Source organism: Oncorhynchus gorbuscha, linkage group LG10 (genome assembly GCF_021184085.1).
Source record: "Oncorhynchus gorbuscha isolate QuinsamMale2020 ecotype Even-year linkage group LG10, OgorEven_v1.0, whole genome shotgun sequence".
Taxonomy (NCBI): Eukaryota; Metazoa; Chordata; class Actinopteri; order Salmoniformes; family Salmonidae; genus Oncorhynchus; species Oncorhynchus gorbuscha.
In genome coordinates, this window is record NC_060182.1 from 66,639,373 (window position 1) to 66,655,397 (window position 16,025).

The window sequence follows — 16,025 nt, forward strand, 5'->3', positions numbered from 1 at the left end:
ATTCATCATGCCCATAGCCTCATTATTTAACCACACTTCGTTTATGCAAATTATATTAACCCATGAAAACACATATATTTATATATTTCACCTTAAATTCTGTTCCACTGAACATAATTTGTTGATATTTTTGACAAACTATCCGAATAACTTGGAATATTATTTCAGATGTATACATTTCAGTCACTGTGAAGGCTTCGCCTGTGCAAGCTTCGAGGGCAGCGACCTCGCTCGTGCGATACCACAAATACACGTCATATACATTATCCGGTTAATTTACATATAACACCGCCCAGAGTGGGGATGAACATCATAATCCATTTATTCTGCGCTGTCTCTGAAGTAGAAGACAAAAAACAGCTGGAAAAGTTTGGGAGAGTGTGTGACGAACAGGGCCAAGTGCTTCGAGAGACAAGAACCGAAGCTTGTTGGGCTCTTTGCCCCAATTTTGGATTACGGTATGGACGCTTTGAAGTCGGCTGGAAGGGCAATAATTCGGAGCCCCAGTCTCGCTAAACAGTCATGGGGTGTAGGCAGACATAAAAGTAAGTATTGGAAGCGAGTTGACTATCTAGCAAGTGGATACAAGGTTAGCGAAAATGGCTGATGACTAGTCTTTTCTATGTAGCTACTAATAATGCTAATAACCTAGGATCCACCTAGCTAACGTCATATACTAACGTTACTCCGTTTCCTGTATTCCCCCCTCTGTAAAGTTAAGTACCTACTGGATCGTGGGGATCGTAGTTAACAGGCGACTGAATGTATGGTATGCATTGCCGTTTTCCATGACTGCCAATGGATAATTTGTTATGAAGTGTGTTTAAACGTGACAAATGTTTTCCTTAGGGAGCGTGTCTCCCGTGTTGGCTTGTCAAGAACCTGACAGACAGTCAAATGCGTCGCCAAAATGGCCATGCATGCCAACTTTGTGTACCGGTGTTACGATACTGTTTGGTAACTTAACTAACTAACTAGCATGCTCAATATCTGACTTCGAAACACTAATTTGATATTCAACTGATGATGGCAGGTTGTGTAAATGTCATGTAAACACCTTACTCTGCTTATCTTAATCGTCATAAGGTCAAAATTGAAGTAAACATACGCTGGTTAAAACACCTGGTTTCCTGAACAATCTTTCAAATATTACTTGGACACCTCAATCGACGTTCTAGCGGTGTATTTGATCTGCGCATGTGCTTGCAACAACCGAGCGAGCATCCCTATTTAGCGCGAGTGAAGTGAGTTCGGAAGAACTGAATGTATCGGACGTTTTAATCGAACTATTATATGAATATGTCTATCCACGATTCCATTGTTGTGTGCATGTAACTATTCATTTTTTTGAGTTAATTTTCTTTTGGTTTATATAATGGTAGGTAACAAACTACGTGTTTTTTTTCACAGACGTGAAGAACGTCTATTCCGCCACGTCACCGTGGAGTGGAACTAGCATGCATCGTTCTGCTATTATAGACTGGTCTAGATCATGGAATATTCTTGGAATCAGCAGGGCTACCTGTTATCGCGCGGGTTATTACCTGTTACATTCACTTCGATTTTGGAACTCGAGCAGGTTCCGGGCTTGAAATGAATGGGAGCTAGAAGAGCACCAAACACGAAAGTGACTCAAAACAAACCTGGCAACACGCTGTTGCTATGTGCTACAAAAATGTGTGAAGTAGTGGTGGTGTTTTTTTTTAAAGGGGGCTCGATTTAGTTTCAGTTTTGGGTGACATTATGTAGCCTATAAGCACACCAAGTGACTCATTTTAAACACACAGGATCAACACTAAGTAAATTATTATTTTAGCAGAAATGACTCCAGCCCAGCCATTGTTACATTGGCTGCTGTAGGTTCATTCACACCAGTCGATCTACAAATACACAGCCTATTAGCTATACAATTGTAATGATATAGCCCTAAAATGGGAGGGGGGGGGACTATAACAAATTATTCACACTGACAAGTAGCATCAGTGACTGTTCAGTCAGTTTGTAATGATGAATTGCATAAAATGAACAAATCTTTACATATCTCTTCTCAAATGACATAGCATTCATATTTGTATTCCTACTAATCAAACTCCACAAAAAATGGAATCAATAGAGCACACATGATCGATCAGATGACATTCACATGAATTATTAGAATATTACTTGCTATTCTGTTTTATCAGTGATTTAGTGGTAAACTAAACGCCAGTAGGTGACCGTGGTAAGACCACCACTAATATAAATTAAAACATGACTTTTCTAGAACTGTATTGTTTGCATTTTAAGATGTGGAGATGTTCATATTGAAACATATCATATTTTTTTTAGTTCCTAACTTGTTTGATACAATTTGTACAGATTCTCTCAGGAGGCCCCAGATGGGGCCCGACCCAAAGTTTGAGGTTGTCACGAGTTACCACAGTCAAAGTCAAAATGGGCTATAGCCTATTGTAAAAATGACTAAAAACTAACATTTGCTTTTTGGTCATAATTTAAGGTTTCTTATAAGGTTAGCAGTATGGTTAAGGTTTAAAATCGGATTTTAAGAAGATTCATTGTAGAAATGGGTGGGTTTTAGTCATAACTTGTGGCTGTGGTAACTAGGGACTACCGAAGTTTGGGAACCACTGTACGAGTAGTGGAAAAAGTACCCAATTGTCATACTTGAGTAAAAGTAAAGATACCTTTTTTAATAGAAAATGACTCAAGTAAAAGTCACCCAGTAGAATACTACTTGAGTAAAAGTATTTTTGGTTTTAAATATACGTGAGTATCAAAAGCAAAAGTGTAAATAATTTAAAATTCCTTACATTAACCTAACCAGGCAGCACCATTATCTTGTTTATATAAAACAAATGTATTTACGGATAGCCAGGGTCACACTCAAACACTCAAACAAAGCATGTGTGTTTAGTGAGTCCAGTAGGTGAGTGTGTGAATTGGATCATTTTCCTGCTAAGCATTCAACATGTAACAAGTACTTGTGGGTGTCAGGGAACATGTATGGAGTAAAAGTATATTGTTTTTTAGGAATGTTGAATAAAATGTAAAGTACAGATACACCCCCCCCCCCCCCCCCCCCCCCCCCCCCGGCCTGCATTGTACTAATCTCTCTGCTTGCTTCCTTTCTCTCTCCATCTCCTCTGCTTCGCATCCCAGTCTCTTAGAAGTCTACTCTCTTTAAAGCAAAGTTATTAATGAGAACTTAGTAGCCTTTTTTTTTTTTGCTCCTGTTGAGCTAGACTCTGTTATAACTTTAGCTTTTTACTTTTATCTTTCTAGCTGGCTAAATAATACTAGCCAGAGCCTTAAATGTTACTGCTATATAATTATCTTTCAACAGCTAACCACCTGACTGACATATCTAAAAGCAACTATTTGCCTGGTGTGAGCTCAACCTCCGAGAGTCTGTTTTTGCTTGTTTGGGGGATGACACGGCGGAAGCCGCAGGGCGGTTTTAAAATGGAGCGCAGCGTCTAGTTGCCAACTTGAGCTGTCTCCAAGCTGGGGTAGTTCATTTTACTTAAGGTTATGGCTATGCCCTCGGCCTGTGCAGCGAGAGGGCGGGGTAAAAAGGTGAATCCAAGGGATGTAGGCGAACATAACAAACAAATCACTGTTCATGATTCCACTCATTCAAAAGAGGCAGGTGTGATTCGAACTGTCAGATCAAGACTTTAAGCCTTGACATTTTTGGCCAATACTGATATCCAAAATATTTCTTGCCCAAAAAAAACAACACCGATATTTAACATTTTAGCAGCCTTTTATGCATTCTAGTATAGTTAACACACATGTACGCAGTGGTCTAAGGCACTGCATCTCAGTGCAAGAGGCGTAACTACAGTCCCTGTTTCGAATCCAGGCTGTATCATATCTGGTCGTGATTGGGAGTTCCATAGGGCGGTGCACAATTGGCCCCGCATCCTTCGTGTTTGGCCGTCATTGTAAATAATTTGTTCTTAATTAACGGACTTGCCTAGTTAAATAAAGGTTACACACACACAAACACTGACCAAAAAGTGATTCTGTTGTCATTTACGTATGTCCCCATTACCAGTAAAATATAATCAAAACCTATTTTTTTTCACTGACTTGCTGTGCTGTTTCATTCTTTTGTTCAGTCGTTTCATTCTCAACCAGGATTTTGTCATGCATGTCAAGCAGTGAAGTTTCAGCTCTGTCTGTCCGTGGCCTCTCTTCCTCGGTGTGCACTGTCACTGTGTCCGTTTCCATCTTGTCCAGCTCAGCATGTAGCGTTTCACGTAAACCCTGTTTCTTGTCTGCATTGAAGTAGTGGTCCTTGTACATAGCATCGAGCATGGTGGTGACGCAGCACAGTAAAGAGAGAATGCCACCGAATCGCTTGTTCACAGCCTGTGTCGGCAGTTTTGTTGAGCAGGAGTTTCAATTCCATGACCGAGGGTATCACTTCTGCTGCAGGCGCAGCTGATGAGCTTATTTCTTGAGTCAGTTGTTCGAATGGAGCTAGCTAGTGTGTTCATGTTCTCACATGCCATTAAAATGGCAGCAGCGGTATGACAACCAGCACATTCGTGAACATGAAATATGACTTTCCTCAGTACGAAATCCTCGATGACCCACTGTGATGTCAGACTCCGCATGCCCATGGGGCTGATATCGCTGGTCCAAATGTCAGTCGTGAAGCTAATGGCAGTGACACTTTTACTGTGTAACTCCGGTAGGGCAATATCTGGAAAAATAGCGCACTTGGTAGTGTGTACCGGTGCTCTACAAGTCGGTGAAAGCCAGCATCACCCACGACAGCGAACGGTTGACGGTCAAGGGCAATTAATTCCATTATCTCGGCGTTAATGGATTTGGCCTTTTGAGTTGTCTCAATGACATTTTGGTACTCTTTCAAATGTCTGTTCGACTTGTTGACTGATCGATCCACACAGCAGACATTGTGGACGAGTTTAGGAATGCTGTGTTGCACGTGTAGCGCAACATTTTACATGCCGTCATTACGTCATGTACCTACGTTATATAGGTGTGCACGTCAGCTTTGACATTGGTTTTGCACATCAGCGGTAAACTAGATTTCAGGCCGATACCAATGTTGGCATTTCTTAGCTAATATCGTTCGATACCGTTCAATATTCACTGAAATATCGTGCATCCCTACTTCTGTGGACAAAAAAAATATATATAACCACACACTAGAAGTCGACCGATTATGATTTTTCAACACCAGTTATTGGAGGACCAAAAAAGTTGATACCGATTAAATCTGCCGAATATATTTGTAATAATGACAATTACAACAATACTGAATGAACACTTATTTTAACTTAATACATCAATAAAATCCATTTAGCCTCAAGTAAATAATGAAACATGTTCAATTTGGTTTAAATAATGCAAAAACAAAGTGTTGGAGAAGAACGTAAAAGTGCAATATGTGCTAACGTTTCAGTTCCTTGCTCAGAACATGAGAACAAATGAAAGCTGGTGGTTCCTTTTAACATGAGTCTTCAATATTCCCAGGTAACACGTTTTAGGTTGTAGTTATTATAGGACTATTTACCTCTATACCATTTTGTATTTCTGTAACCTTTGACTATTGGATGTTCTTATAGGCACTTTAGTATTGCCAGTGTAACAGTATAGCTTCCGTCCCTCTCCTCGCTCGAACCAACAACACAACGACAACAGCCACCATCGAATCAGCGTTACCCATGCAGAGCAAGGGGAACAACTACTAGAAGGCTGAGAGCGAGTGACGTTTGAAACGCTATTAGCGCTCACCCCGCTAAATAGCTAGCCATTTCACTTCGGTTACACCAGCCTCATCTCGGGAGTTGATTGGCTTGAAATCATAAACAGCGCAATGCTTGACACAACGAAGAGCTGCTGGCAAAACGCACAAAAGTGCTGTTTGAATGAATGTTTACACACCTGCTTCTGCCTACCACCGCTCAGTCAGATACTTGTATGCTCAGTCAGATTATATGCAATGCAGGACACGCTAGATAATGTCTAGTAATATCATCAACCATGTGTCGTTAACTAGTGATTATGATTGATTTTTTTTATATAAGATAAGTTTAATGCTAGCTAGCAACTTACCTTGGCTTACTGCTTTCGCGTAACAGGCAGTCCCCTTGTGGAGTGCAATGAGAGAGAGGCAGGTTGTTATAGCGTTGGAAAAGTGAACTGTAAGGTTGCAAGATTGGATCCCCCGAGCAGACACGGCGAGAATCTGTTCTTCTGCCCCTGAACAAGGCAGTTAACCCACCGTTTCTAGGCCGTCATTGAAAATAGGAATGTGTTCTGACTTGCCTCGTTAAATAAAGGTATAAACTTTTTTTTATATATATATATATAAAAAATAAAAAAAACGGAAAATTAGCGCCCAAAAATACCGATTTTTGATTGTTATGAAAATCGGCCATTCAGATTAATCGGTCGACCTCTAATACATACACAGAAACATATTCGGACCCCTTGACTCTTAATACATTTTGTAACATTACAGCATTATTCTAAAATTGATTCAATTGTTTTTTGTTTTCTCAATCGACATACAATACCCCATAATGACAAAGCAAAAGCTGTTTTTTTTTTGGACATTTTTACAAATAAATAAACAGACCTTATTTACGTAAGTATTCAGACTCTTTGTATTGACACTCAAAATGGAGCTCAGGTACATCCTGTGGTAAATTCAATTGATTGGACATCATTTGGAAGGAAGCCCACCTGTCTATATAAGGTCTCACAGTTGACAGTGCATGTCAAAGCAGAAACCAAGCCATGGGGTTGTAGGAATTGTCCGTAGAGCTCCGAGACAGGATTGTGTCAAGGCACAGATCTGGAGGAAGGGTATCAACAAATTTCTGCAGCATTGAAGGTTTCCAAGAACACAGTGACCTCCGTCATTCTTAAATGGAAGAAGGTTGGAACCACCAAGACTCATCCCAGAGCTGGCCGCCAGCCCAGACTGAGCAATCGGGGAAGAAGGGCCTTGGTCAGGGAGATGACCAAGAACCAGATGGTCACTTTGACTTAGCTCCAGAGTTCCTCTGTGGAGATGCCGGAACCTTCCAGAAGAACAACCATCTCTGCAGCACTCCACCAATCAGGCCTTTATGGTAGAGTGGCCAGACGGAAGCCACTCCTCAGTAAAAGGCACATGACAGGCCACTTGGAGGTTGCCAAAAGGCACCTAAAGGACTCTGACCATGAGAAACAAGATTCTCTCGTCTGATGAAACCAAAATTGAACTATTTGGCCTGAATGCCAATGGTCACATCTGGAGGAAACCTAGTCACCTTTCCCTCAATCCTGACTAGTCTCCTAGTCCCTGCCTCTGAAAACCATCGCCACAACCATGCTTCACTGTTGGCATGTTTTTCAGCGGCAAGGACTGGGGGACTAGTCGGGATCCAGGGGAAAGATGAACAGAGCAAAGTATAGAGCGAGAGATGTGATAACCTGCTCCAGAGCGCTCAGGACCTCCGACTGGGGTGACAGTTCACCTTCCAACAGGACAATGACCCTAAGCACACAGCCCAGACAATGCAGGAGTGGCTTCGGGAAAAGTCTCTGAATGTCCTTGAGTGGATCAGCCAGAGCCCGGACTTGAACCCGATCAAACATTTCTGGAGAGACCTGAAAATAGCTGTGCAAGCAACGCTCCCCATTCAAGCTGACGGAGTTTAGAGTACTGAGTAAAGGGTCTGAATACTTAATGTGCTATTGAAATTTTTATTTGTAATACTTTTGCCAAAGTATTTGACCTGTTTTTGCTTTATCATTTTGGGGTGTAGATTGATGAGGGTAGGAGAAAATAATTTAATACATTTTAGAATAAGGCTGTAACATAACAAAATTTAGAAAAAGTAAAGTGGTCTGAATATTTTCTGAATGCACTATTCTATTGTCTTTGTACTCAATGAATGTCAATTGCATGTCAATTACGGGTCAACATCTAAGTAGTGCTCCCAGTGTTGATCAAAGCTGCAGGATTCTCACAATAGCTTTGATCTCTGGCTTCAGTGGGTTGTCATACAGAGAGCAATGCAATGTTGGCGATGCGCAATCACCCGGGCGGGTGCACATGGTCACACTACTGTAGTATGGCTTGTTAAAGGAGAGGCATAGCCTTGGTTTCATAGAGACTGCCCCCTCCCTTGTCTCGCCTTCCTTCCTAGACCATGGCGTCGTTGACAGACTTGGCAGCATGATGCCACATGTGCCCTGCTGAGCCATCAATTCTTTGTTTTGGTCCATTTTTTTTCTGGGGGAGTAAAGAGGCTTTCTAGAGGCCTGGTCTCAGTCCCCAATCTCTCCTGGCAGGGATGACTGAAGATGATAATACCCATGGTTAAAGATATATGGGAAAGTTGCATCTTCATATTTTCTGTTGACCTCTCAACACACATGTCATGTGGGCCCTGGACTGTGATGGCCTCTAGTTTAGACCTGCATTTCCTCTCACCCACACTCTTCACAGCAAGGTACGGTAGTGCTTATGGTCATAACACTGAACCACTCATTATAACTGCCTCTTGTTTCCATGTGGTTATTTCAATACAGCATGGCTAGATCAGGTAGCTGCCGTCAGCTGTTGATAGAAAGCAACTTGTTTCAGCTTGTCGTAACAGGAAACTGAACCACTGCTGCAAGACAGTCCTTTTCGTTGTGAAAGTGATGCATGCTGCTTTCAATGCTGAGACCACGAAATGGAAGTATTCAGGGCTTTGTTATTGAGATGTCTGGAGTCCATGCAAAGCACCCACCAGTCCAAACGCACCTGGATTAAATGTTAGTGTCCTCTACCCCTACATGATGTATGCTAGATATGTGGGATTCTACCGAAAACATTCTGACAACTCTTGGCGCTCATGCTTTGGGCTTGGCCTTGTAAATGCATGCCAAATTTTCTTTTGGCTTCCATGCTAAGAGCATTCCCCCCCCCACATTCTGTCCTTTTGGTAACCTTGCCTTTATTTGTTCATAATTTATTGACCCCATTTGAGATCCAGTGTCGTTTTCAAGGGAGACCTCTCAAATCTGCAGCAATTATACAATGACACAAAAAGCATTAACCACATTGAGCATAATTCAAGGCATTCATAGTCGCAAGGAATACAAATGTCGTCTAAAAACAATTCCAATCCCTGTAACAATTCTGGAGAATGTCTTTTATTATAATAATAGCACATTTCGTCATAGATTGCGCAGTCAAACTAACATCCTCTAAAACCACAAGTCCAGTTGTCTTCTGTTTTCCATACCCTGCCTGACTTCAGCATAGAATAAAATGTGACACCCATGTCATTTCCCGCTGGCTTCAACCAGCTCTTGTGATTTTGCTGCTGACAAAGGCTTACACTGCACAGCTCACCATGTCTGAATAGCTTTTGTTTGTCAAATGATATTTCACATCAACAATTACCAATACATTTGGTTTCTTTTCTTAATACTTTCTTTCCAATTCTATATTTTATGTTTGTCTGCGCTTCGGACACATTGCGTAAGTGCTGGCCTAGGACCTGTCTCTGCTACCTCCCTGGAGCCATTCCTACATTGGAAATACTGGATTTAGAAGCTTGACCAGTTGATCCAGGATATGCACAGATGGAGGCCTGGGGAAATCCCCAAGTGAATGTAACCTGAGGTCATGGTGAAGCGCAAAAACCATTTGCTCTTTATGGCTGTTCATTTACCTGCCATGAGTTTTTTTTCTGGTGGTTGCTGAAACCTCATGATCATGGTGTTATGTTGACGAGCGTGGCCAACTGGTTATTGTGGCCTGTGTGACCAGAATATTATAGGTGACATCATAGGGAGAGCCATATAACCATAGAGAAGTAAAAGTCTGTAGGCTCTACTTTTGGTGCCCTACTAATGGTACAGGGACTGTCGGACATCTCATTCCAAAATCATGGGCATTAATATGAAGTTGGCCCCCCTCCTTTTGCTTCTATAACAGCCTCCATCCACTCTTCTGAAAGGCTTTTCACTAGATGTTGGAACATTGCTGCGGGGACTTGCTTCCATTCAGCCACAAGCATTAGTGAGCTCGGGCACTGATGTTGGGTGGTTTAGGCGTGGCTCGCAATTGGCGTTACAATTCATCCCAAAGGTGTTCAATGAGGTTGAGATCAGGGCTCTGTGCAGGCCAGTCAAGTACTTCCACACCTATCTCGACAAACCATTTCTGTATGGACCTCGCTTTATGCATGGGGGCATTGTCATGCTGTAACAGGAAAGGGCCTTCCCCAACTGTTGCCACAAAGTTGGAAGCACAGAATCGTCTAGAATTTCATGGTGTACTGTAGCATTAAGATTTCCTTTCACTCGAACTCAGGGTGCCTAGCCTGAATCATAGAAAAACAGCCCCAGACCAATATTCCTCCTTACCAAACTTTACAGTTGGCACTAGGCATTGGGGCAGGTGGCATTCTCCTGGCTTCCACCAAACCCAGATTTGTACGTCGGACTGCCACATGGTGAAGCATGACGTTTCCACTGCTCCAGAGTCCAATTGCGGCGAGTTTTACTCCACTCCAGGCAATGCTTGGCATAACGCCTGGTGATTTTAGGCGTAAGTGCGGCTGATTGGCCATGGAAACCCATTTCATGAAGCTCCTGACGAATAGTTATTATGCTGATGTTGCTTCCAGAGGCAGTTTGGACCTCGGTAGTAAGTGTTGCAACTGAGGACAGACAATTTTTACTCACTTCAGCACTCTGCGGACTCGTTCTGTGAGCTTGTGTGTCCTACCACTTCGAGGGTGAGCCATTGTTGCTCCAAGAAGTTTTAATAACAGCCCTTACAGTTGTCCGGGGCATCTCTAGCAGGGCAGACATTTATGAACTGACTTGGAAAGGCGGCATCCTATGACGGTGCCACGTTGAAAGTTACTGAGCTCCCCAGTAAGGCCATTCTACTGTCAATGTTTGTCTATGGAGATTGCATGGCTGTTTGCTCAATTTAATGTTTTTTAAAAATGTATACACCTGTCAGGAATGGATGTGGCTGAAATGGCCAAGGGATTCATTTATTTTTACAATTTTCTACATTGTAGACTAATAGTGAAGACGTCAACTATTAAATAACACATGGAATCATGTAGTAACCAGAAAAGTGTTAAAAGAATACAAATATATTTTAGATTCTTCAAAGTAGCCACCCTTTGCCTTGATTACATCTTTGCACACGCTTGGCATTCTCTCAACCAGCTTCACCTGCAATGCTTTTCCAACAGTCTTGAAGCAGTTCCCACATATGCTGAGCACATTGCCTGATTTTCCTTCACTTTGCGGTCCAACTCATCCCAAACCATCTCAATTGGGTTGAGGTTGGGTAATTGTGGAGAATAGGTTATCTGATGCAGCACTCCATCACTCTCCTTCTTTGTCAAATAGTCCTTCCATAGCCTGGAGGTGTGTTCAGTCATTGTCCTATTGAAAAACAAATGATAGTCCCACTAATAGCAAATTAGATGGGATGGCGCGATGAGACAAGGATATCCCTACCGGCCAACCCCTCCCTAACCCGGATGACGCTAGGCCAATTGTGCGTCGCCCCATGGACCTCCCGGTCGCGGCTGGTTACAACAGAGCCTGGAACCCAGAGTCTCTGGTGGCACAGCTGGCTCTGCAGTACAGCGCCTTTAAACACTGCGCCACCCGGGAGGCCTATGAACACTTATTTTAACTTAATATAATACATCAATAAAATCAATTTAGCCTCAAGTAAATAATGAAACATGTTCAATTTGGTTTAAATAATGAAAAAACAAAGTGTTGGAGAAGAATTTAAAAGTGCAATATGTGCTATGTAAGAAAGCTAACGTTTCAGTTCCTTGCTCAGAACATGAGAACATATGAAAACTGGTGGTCCCTTTTAACATGAGTCTTCAATATTCCCAGGTAACACATTTTAGGTTGTAGTTATTATAGCAATTATAGGACTATTACCCTCTATACATTTGTATTTCATTAACCTTTGACTATTGGATGTTCTTATAGGCACTTTAGTATTGCCATTGTAACAATATAGCTTCCGTCCCTCTCCTCGCTCCTCCCTGGGCTCGAACCAGCAACACGACGACAACTGCCACCATCGAAGCAGCGTTACCCATGCAGAACAAGTGGAACAACTACTAGAAGGCTGAGAGCGAGTGACGTTTGAAACGCTATCAGCTAGCGCTCACCCCGCTAACTAGCTAGCCATTTCACTTCGGTTACATCAGCCTCATCTCGGGAGTTGATGGGCTTGAAATCATAAACGGCGCAATGCTTGACGTACAACGAAGAGCTGCTGGCAAAACGCACGACAGTGCTGTTTGAATGAATATTTACGCGCCTGCTTCTGCCTACCACCGCTCAGTCAGATACTTAGATACTTGTATGCTCAGTCAGATTATATGCAACGCAGGACACGCTAGATAATATCTAGTAATATCATCAACCATGTGTAGTTAACTAGTGATTATGATTGATTTTTTTTTTATAAGATAAGTTTAATGCTAGCTAGCAACTTACCTTGGCTTACTGCATTTGCGTAACAGGCAGTCCCCTTGTGGAGTGCAACGATAGAGAGGCAGGTCCTTATTGCGTTGGACTAGGTAACTTTAAGGTTGCAAGACTGGATCCCCCGAGCTGACATGATAAATCTGTCATTCTGCCCCTCAACGAGGCAAATTAATCCACCGTTCCTAGGCCGTCATTGAAAATAAGAATGTGTTCTTAACTAACTTGCCTAGTTAAATAAAGGTATAAAAAAAAATCGGCGCCCAAAAATACAGATTTCTGATTGTTATGAAATTATTGAAATCAGCCCTAATTAATCGGCCATTCCGATTTAATCTGTCGACCTCTAGTTTCTTTGCAGCAATTCTGTAACGGCGTTCGTCTGTTGAATGAAGAGAGTCAGACCGAAATGCAGCGTGTAGGTTACTCTTGACTTTAATGAAAGTATCGCGGTACATGAAATAACTGAACTAAATACAAAAACAACAGAACGGAACGTGAAACTAATTACAGCCTATCTGGTGACTACAACACAGGGACACGAACAAACACCCACAAAATACAAAGCGAAAGTCAGGCTGCCTAAATACGGTTCCCAATCCGAGACAACAACAAGCACCTGACTCCAATTGAGAATCGCCTCAGGCAGCCAAGCCTAACAACACCCCTAATCAGCCACGATCCCAAATATTACAAACCCCAATACGAAACACAACATATAAACCCATGTCACACCCTGGCCTACCCAAACATATAACAAAAACACAAAATACAATGACCAAGGCGTGACAAATTCAGCCATGAAGGCCTGATTCACCAGTCACCTCAAAGTTGTTGACATGTTATTTGAACTCTGTGAAGCATTTAATTGGGCTGCAATTTCTGAGGCTGCTAACTCTAATAAACTTTTCCCCTGCAGCAGAGGTAATTATTATGTGTTTCCTTTCCTGTGGCAGTCCTCATGAGCCAGTTTCATCATAGCGATAGATGATTTTTGTGACTGCACTTGAAGAAATGTTACGTTTCTTAATTTTCTAGATTGACTGACCTAGTCTTAAAGTAATGATGGACTGTCGTTTCTCTTTGCTTATTTGAGCTGTTCCTGCCATAATATGGACTTAGCCCTATTTAGTAAAAGACCATCTTCTGTATACCACAACTACCTTGTCACAACACAAATGATTGGCTCAAACGCATTAAAAGGGAAAGAAATTCCTCAAATTAACAACGCACACCTGTTAATTGAAATGCATTCCGGGTGACTACCTCATGAAGCCAGATGAGTGACTGCCAAGAGTGTGCAAAATATATTTTGATTTGAACACTTTTTGGTTACTAAATGATTCCACGTGTTATTTCATAGTTTCGTCTCACTATTATTTTACAATATAAAGAAAAACCCTTGAATTAGTAAGTGTGTCCAAACTTTTGTCTGTGTGTGTGATACCAGTATTGCTAAGCAAGTGTTAGGCTATACAGTAGACTGTTTGGCTTTCGGAACTCTGAAAGCCAATGCTTTGTTCATGGAGTCTGAGGCTTCAAATCCAATTAAAGGACACGTTTATTTATGTAGCCTCCTGGATGAGGTGTCCCAGCTGTGGCATAGGGACTTTATCTACCCCTCTCTTTCTCTGTTCTGAGGGCTGTCAATTAATCTAAGAACAATGTGCGAAGGACTGTATGTGTAAAGGATTTCCCACTGCTTGCTGTACCACTTCCTCATGCACATGTTAACAGCACAGGCCCTTGAAAATAAAAGAGAGCCGCGCACTCTAGGAGCTCAGATGCAAAAATGTGATACCAACGTTTCGACAGCCAAGTTGTCTTCATCAGGGTATAATCACAAACATCTGAGCTCCTAGAGTCTGCGGCTCTTTTATTTTCAAGTTTCTACTCCGCTAGCCAGCACCTCGTCTTAATAGGTGTGCGTTTCTTTTTCTTCTATAACAGCACAGGCCCTAGCTGACCACTGGTTTTTATCCCTAACGGATGGGACAATTCCCCTCCTCCCCCCTCTTCCTCACTTTCCCAGTGGATTTGATCAGTGCCGCACAGCACGTGTCTCACTGTTGGGACTTACAGGCCAGCGATTAGAGTCTTATCTGATCTGCTAATCCCTTCCTCCAGTCAGCTGGAATTGTTTTGGAAGTGCACCAAATCAAACACTGACAACTACTCTGTGTTATGCAACAATCTAGTACTTTCTCCTGTAACATTGTAAAGTAGGGTGGTTGGTCGGGTGTATATCATGAACGTCTAGCAACCCGAAGGTTGTGTGTTCAAATCTCATTACAGGCAACTATTTTGGGGTGGCAGGTAGCCTAGTGGTTAGAGCGTTGGACCAGTAACCGAAAGGTTGCTGGATCAAGTCCCTGAGCTGACAAGGTAAAAACCTGTCGTTCTGCCCCTGAACAAGACAGCCTACCAGGGAACAACTGCCATTGTAAATAAGAATTTTAATTTAAAAATAAAAAGTCTGTAAGCCTGTAACTGCTGCTGTTGACAGAATATTTTATACGGGCTGACATTCATTTCAGAAAGCATGTTGATCATTTTGTCAGAATCTGCTCAAGTTGGATGCTATTTGTTAGTTAATAGTTTTCACCTGATTTGGCAGAGTTTGTGGACACAGATGGCCCCAGACAATAGTCAATGAGTTATGATGGGCAATTCTGGAGAAACAAAACATTGACATCAGGACAGATAAGTGCACTGCTTAACTTACTTAATTTTCTTGGTTCCTGGAGGAACATAGGGGCCTGTACTAAAGTTTTTCAACATTGCACGCCTTGGGTTGCTTTCTAGACACCTGCGCCAGGTCATTGTTGGACATCCTCTTCTTCGCTTTTTTTGTTGAGTCCAATCCAGGGCATGTTTTGCAATGTTCTCCGGACCGTGTGACCAACCCATCTCCACTTACACTCTTGGATGGTGCTCGAAACGGGCTTCTGGTTGATTTTCTTCCACAGGTCTATATTAGAGATCCATTCAGGCCACCATATGCACAAGATTTGTCTGAGGCAGGAGTTGCTGAAAGCCAGTAGATTGTGTTCCAAGCTCTTGATCAGTCTACATGCCTCTGCGTGGCCAATGGCGCAGACTCTGACCAACATTTTTAATGTCCTTCTCTTGGCCACAGATACGGTGTTGCTGTTTGAAAGCACATTTCCTGCAATTCTATACATTTTTACCATGGCTTATGCGGTGTTCTTATGCTATCTGAGTGACTCAAACATAACAACATCAATGGTGGCCCCATGCCATTATTTACATTTATTTGTACCTGACTTTTTAATCTGGTGGTTGTTAGGTCTCAAAGATATTATTTAAAAATATATAGCTCGATTTATCTTTTCTACATTTATATCTGGTTTTAGTCATTTAACCTCCTTAAATGTAAAGTCACCATATTTGGGTACACTTATTTATATTTTTTAAATTCAGTCTGAGAACGGTAACCCCTCGGTGCCTTCAAATCTTGACTTACTACCATACGTGGGCATACGAATTTA

General features: G+C 42.0%; 1 protein-coding gene across 1 annotated transcript in view; it reads left to right on the top strand.

Moving 5' to 3' along the window:
* Positions 1-235: 235 nt before the first annotated feature.
* LOC124046379 (low density lipoprotein receptor adapter protein 1-B-like) overlaps positions 236-16,025 on the top strand; it is a 62,216-nt gene continuing 46,426 nt past the window's right edge. The window contains 1 exon segment of the mRNA XM_046366699.1: positions 236-545. Coding sequence (XP_046222655.1) covers positions 461-545 — 85 coding nt within the window. The 5' untranslated portion in view covers positions 236-460.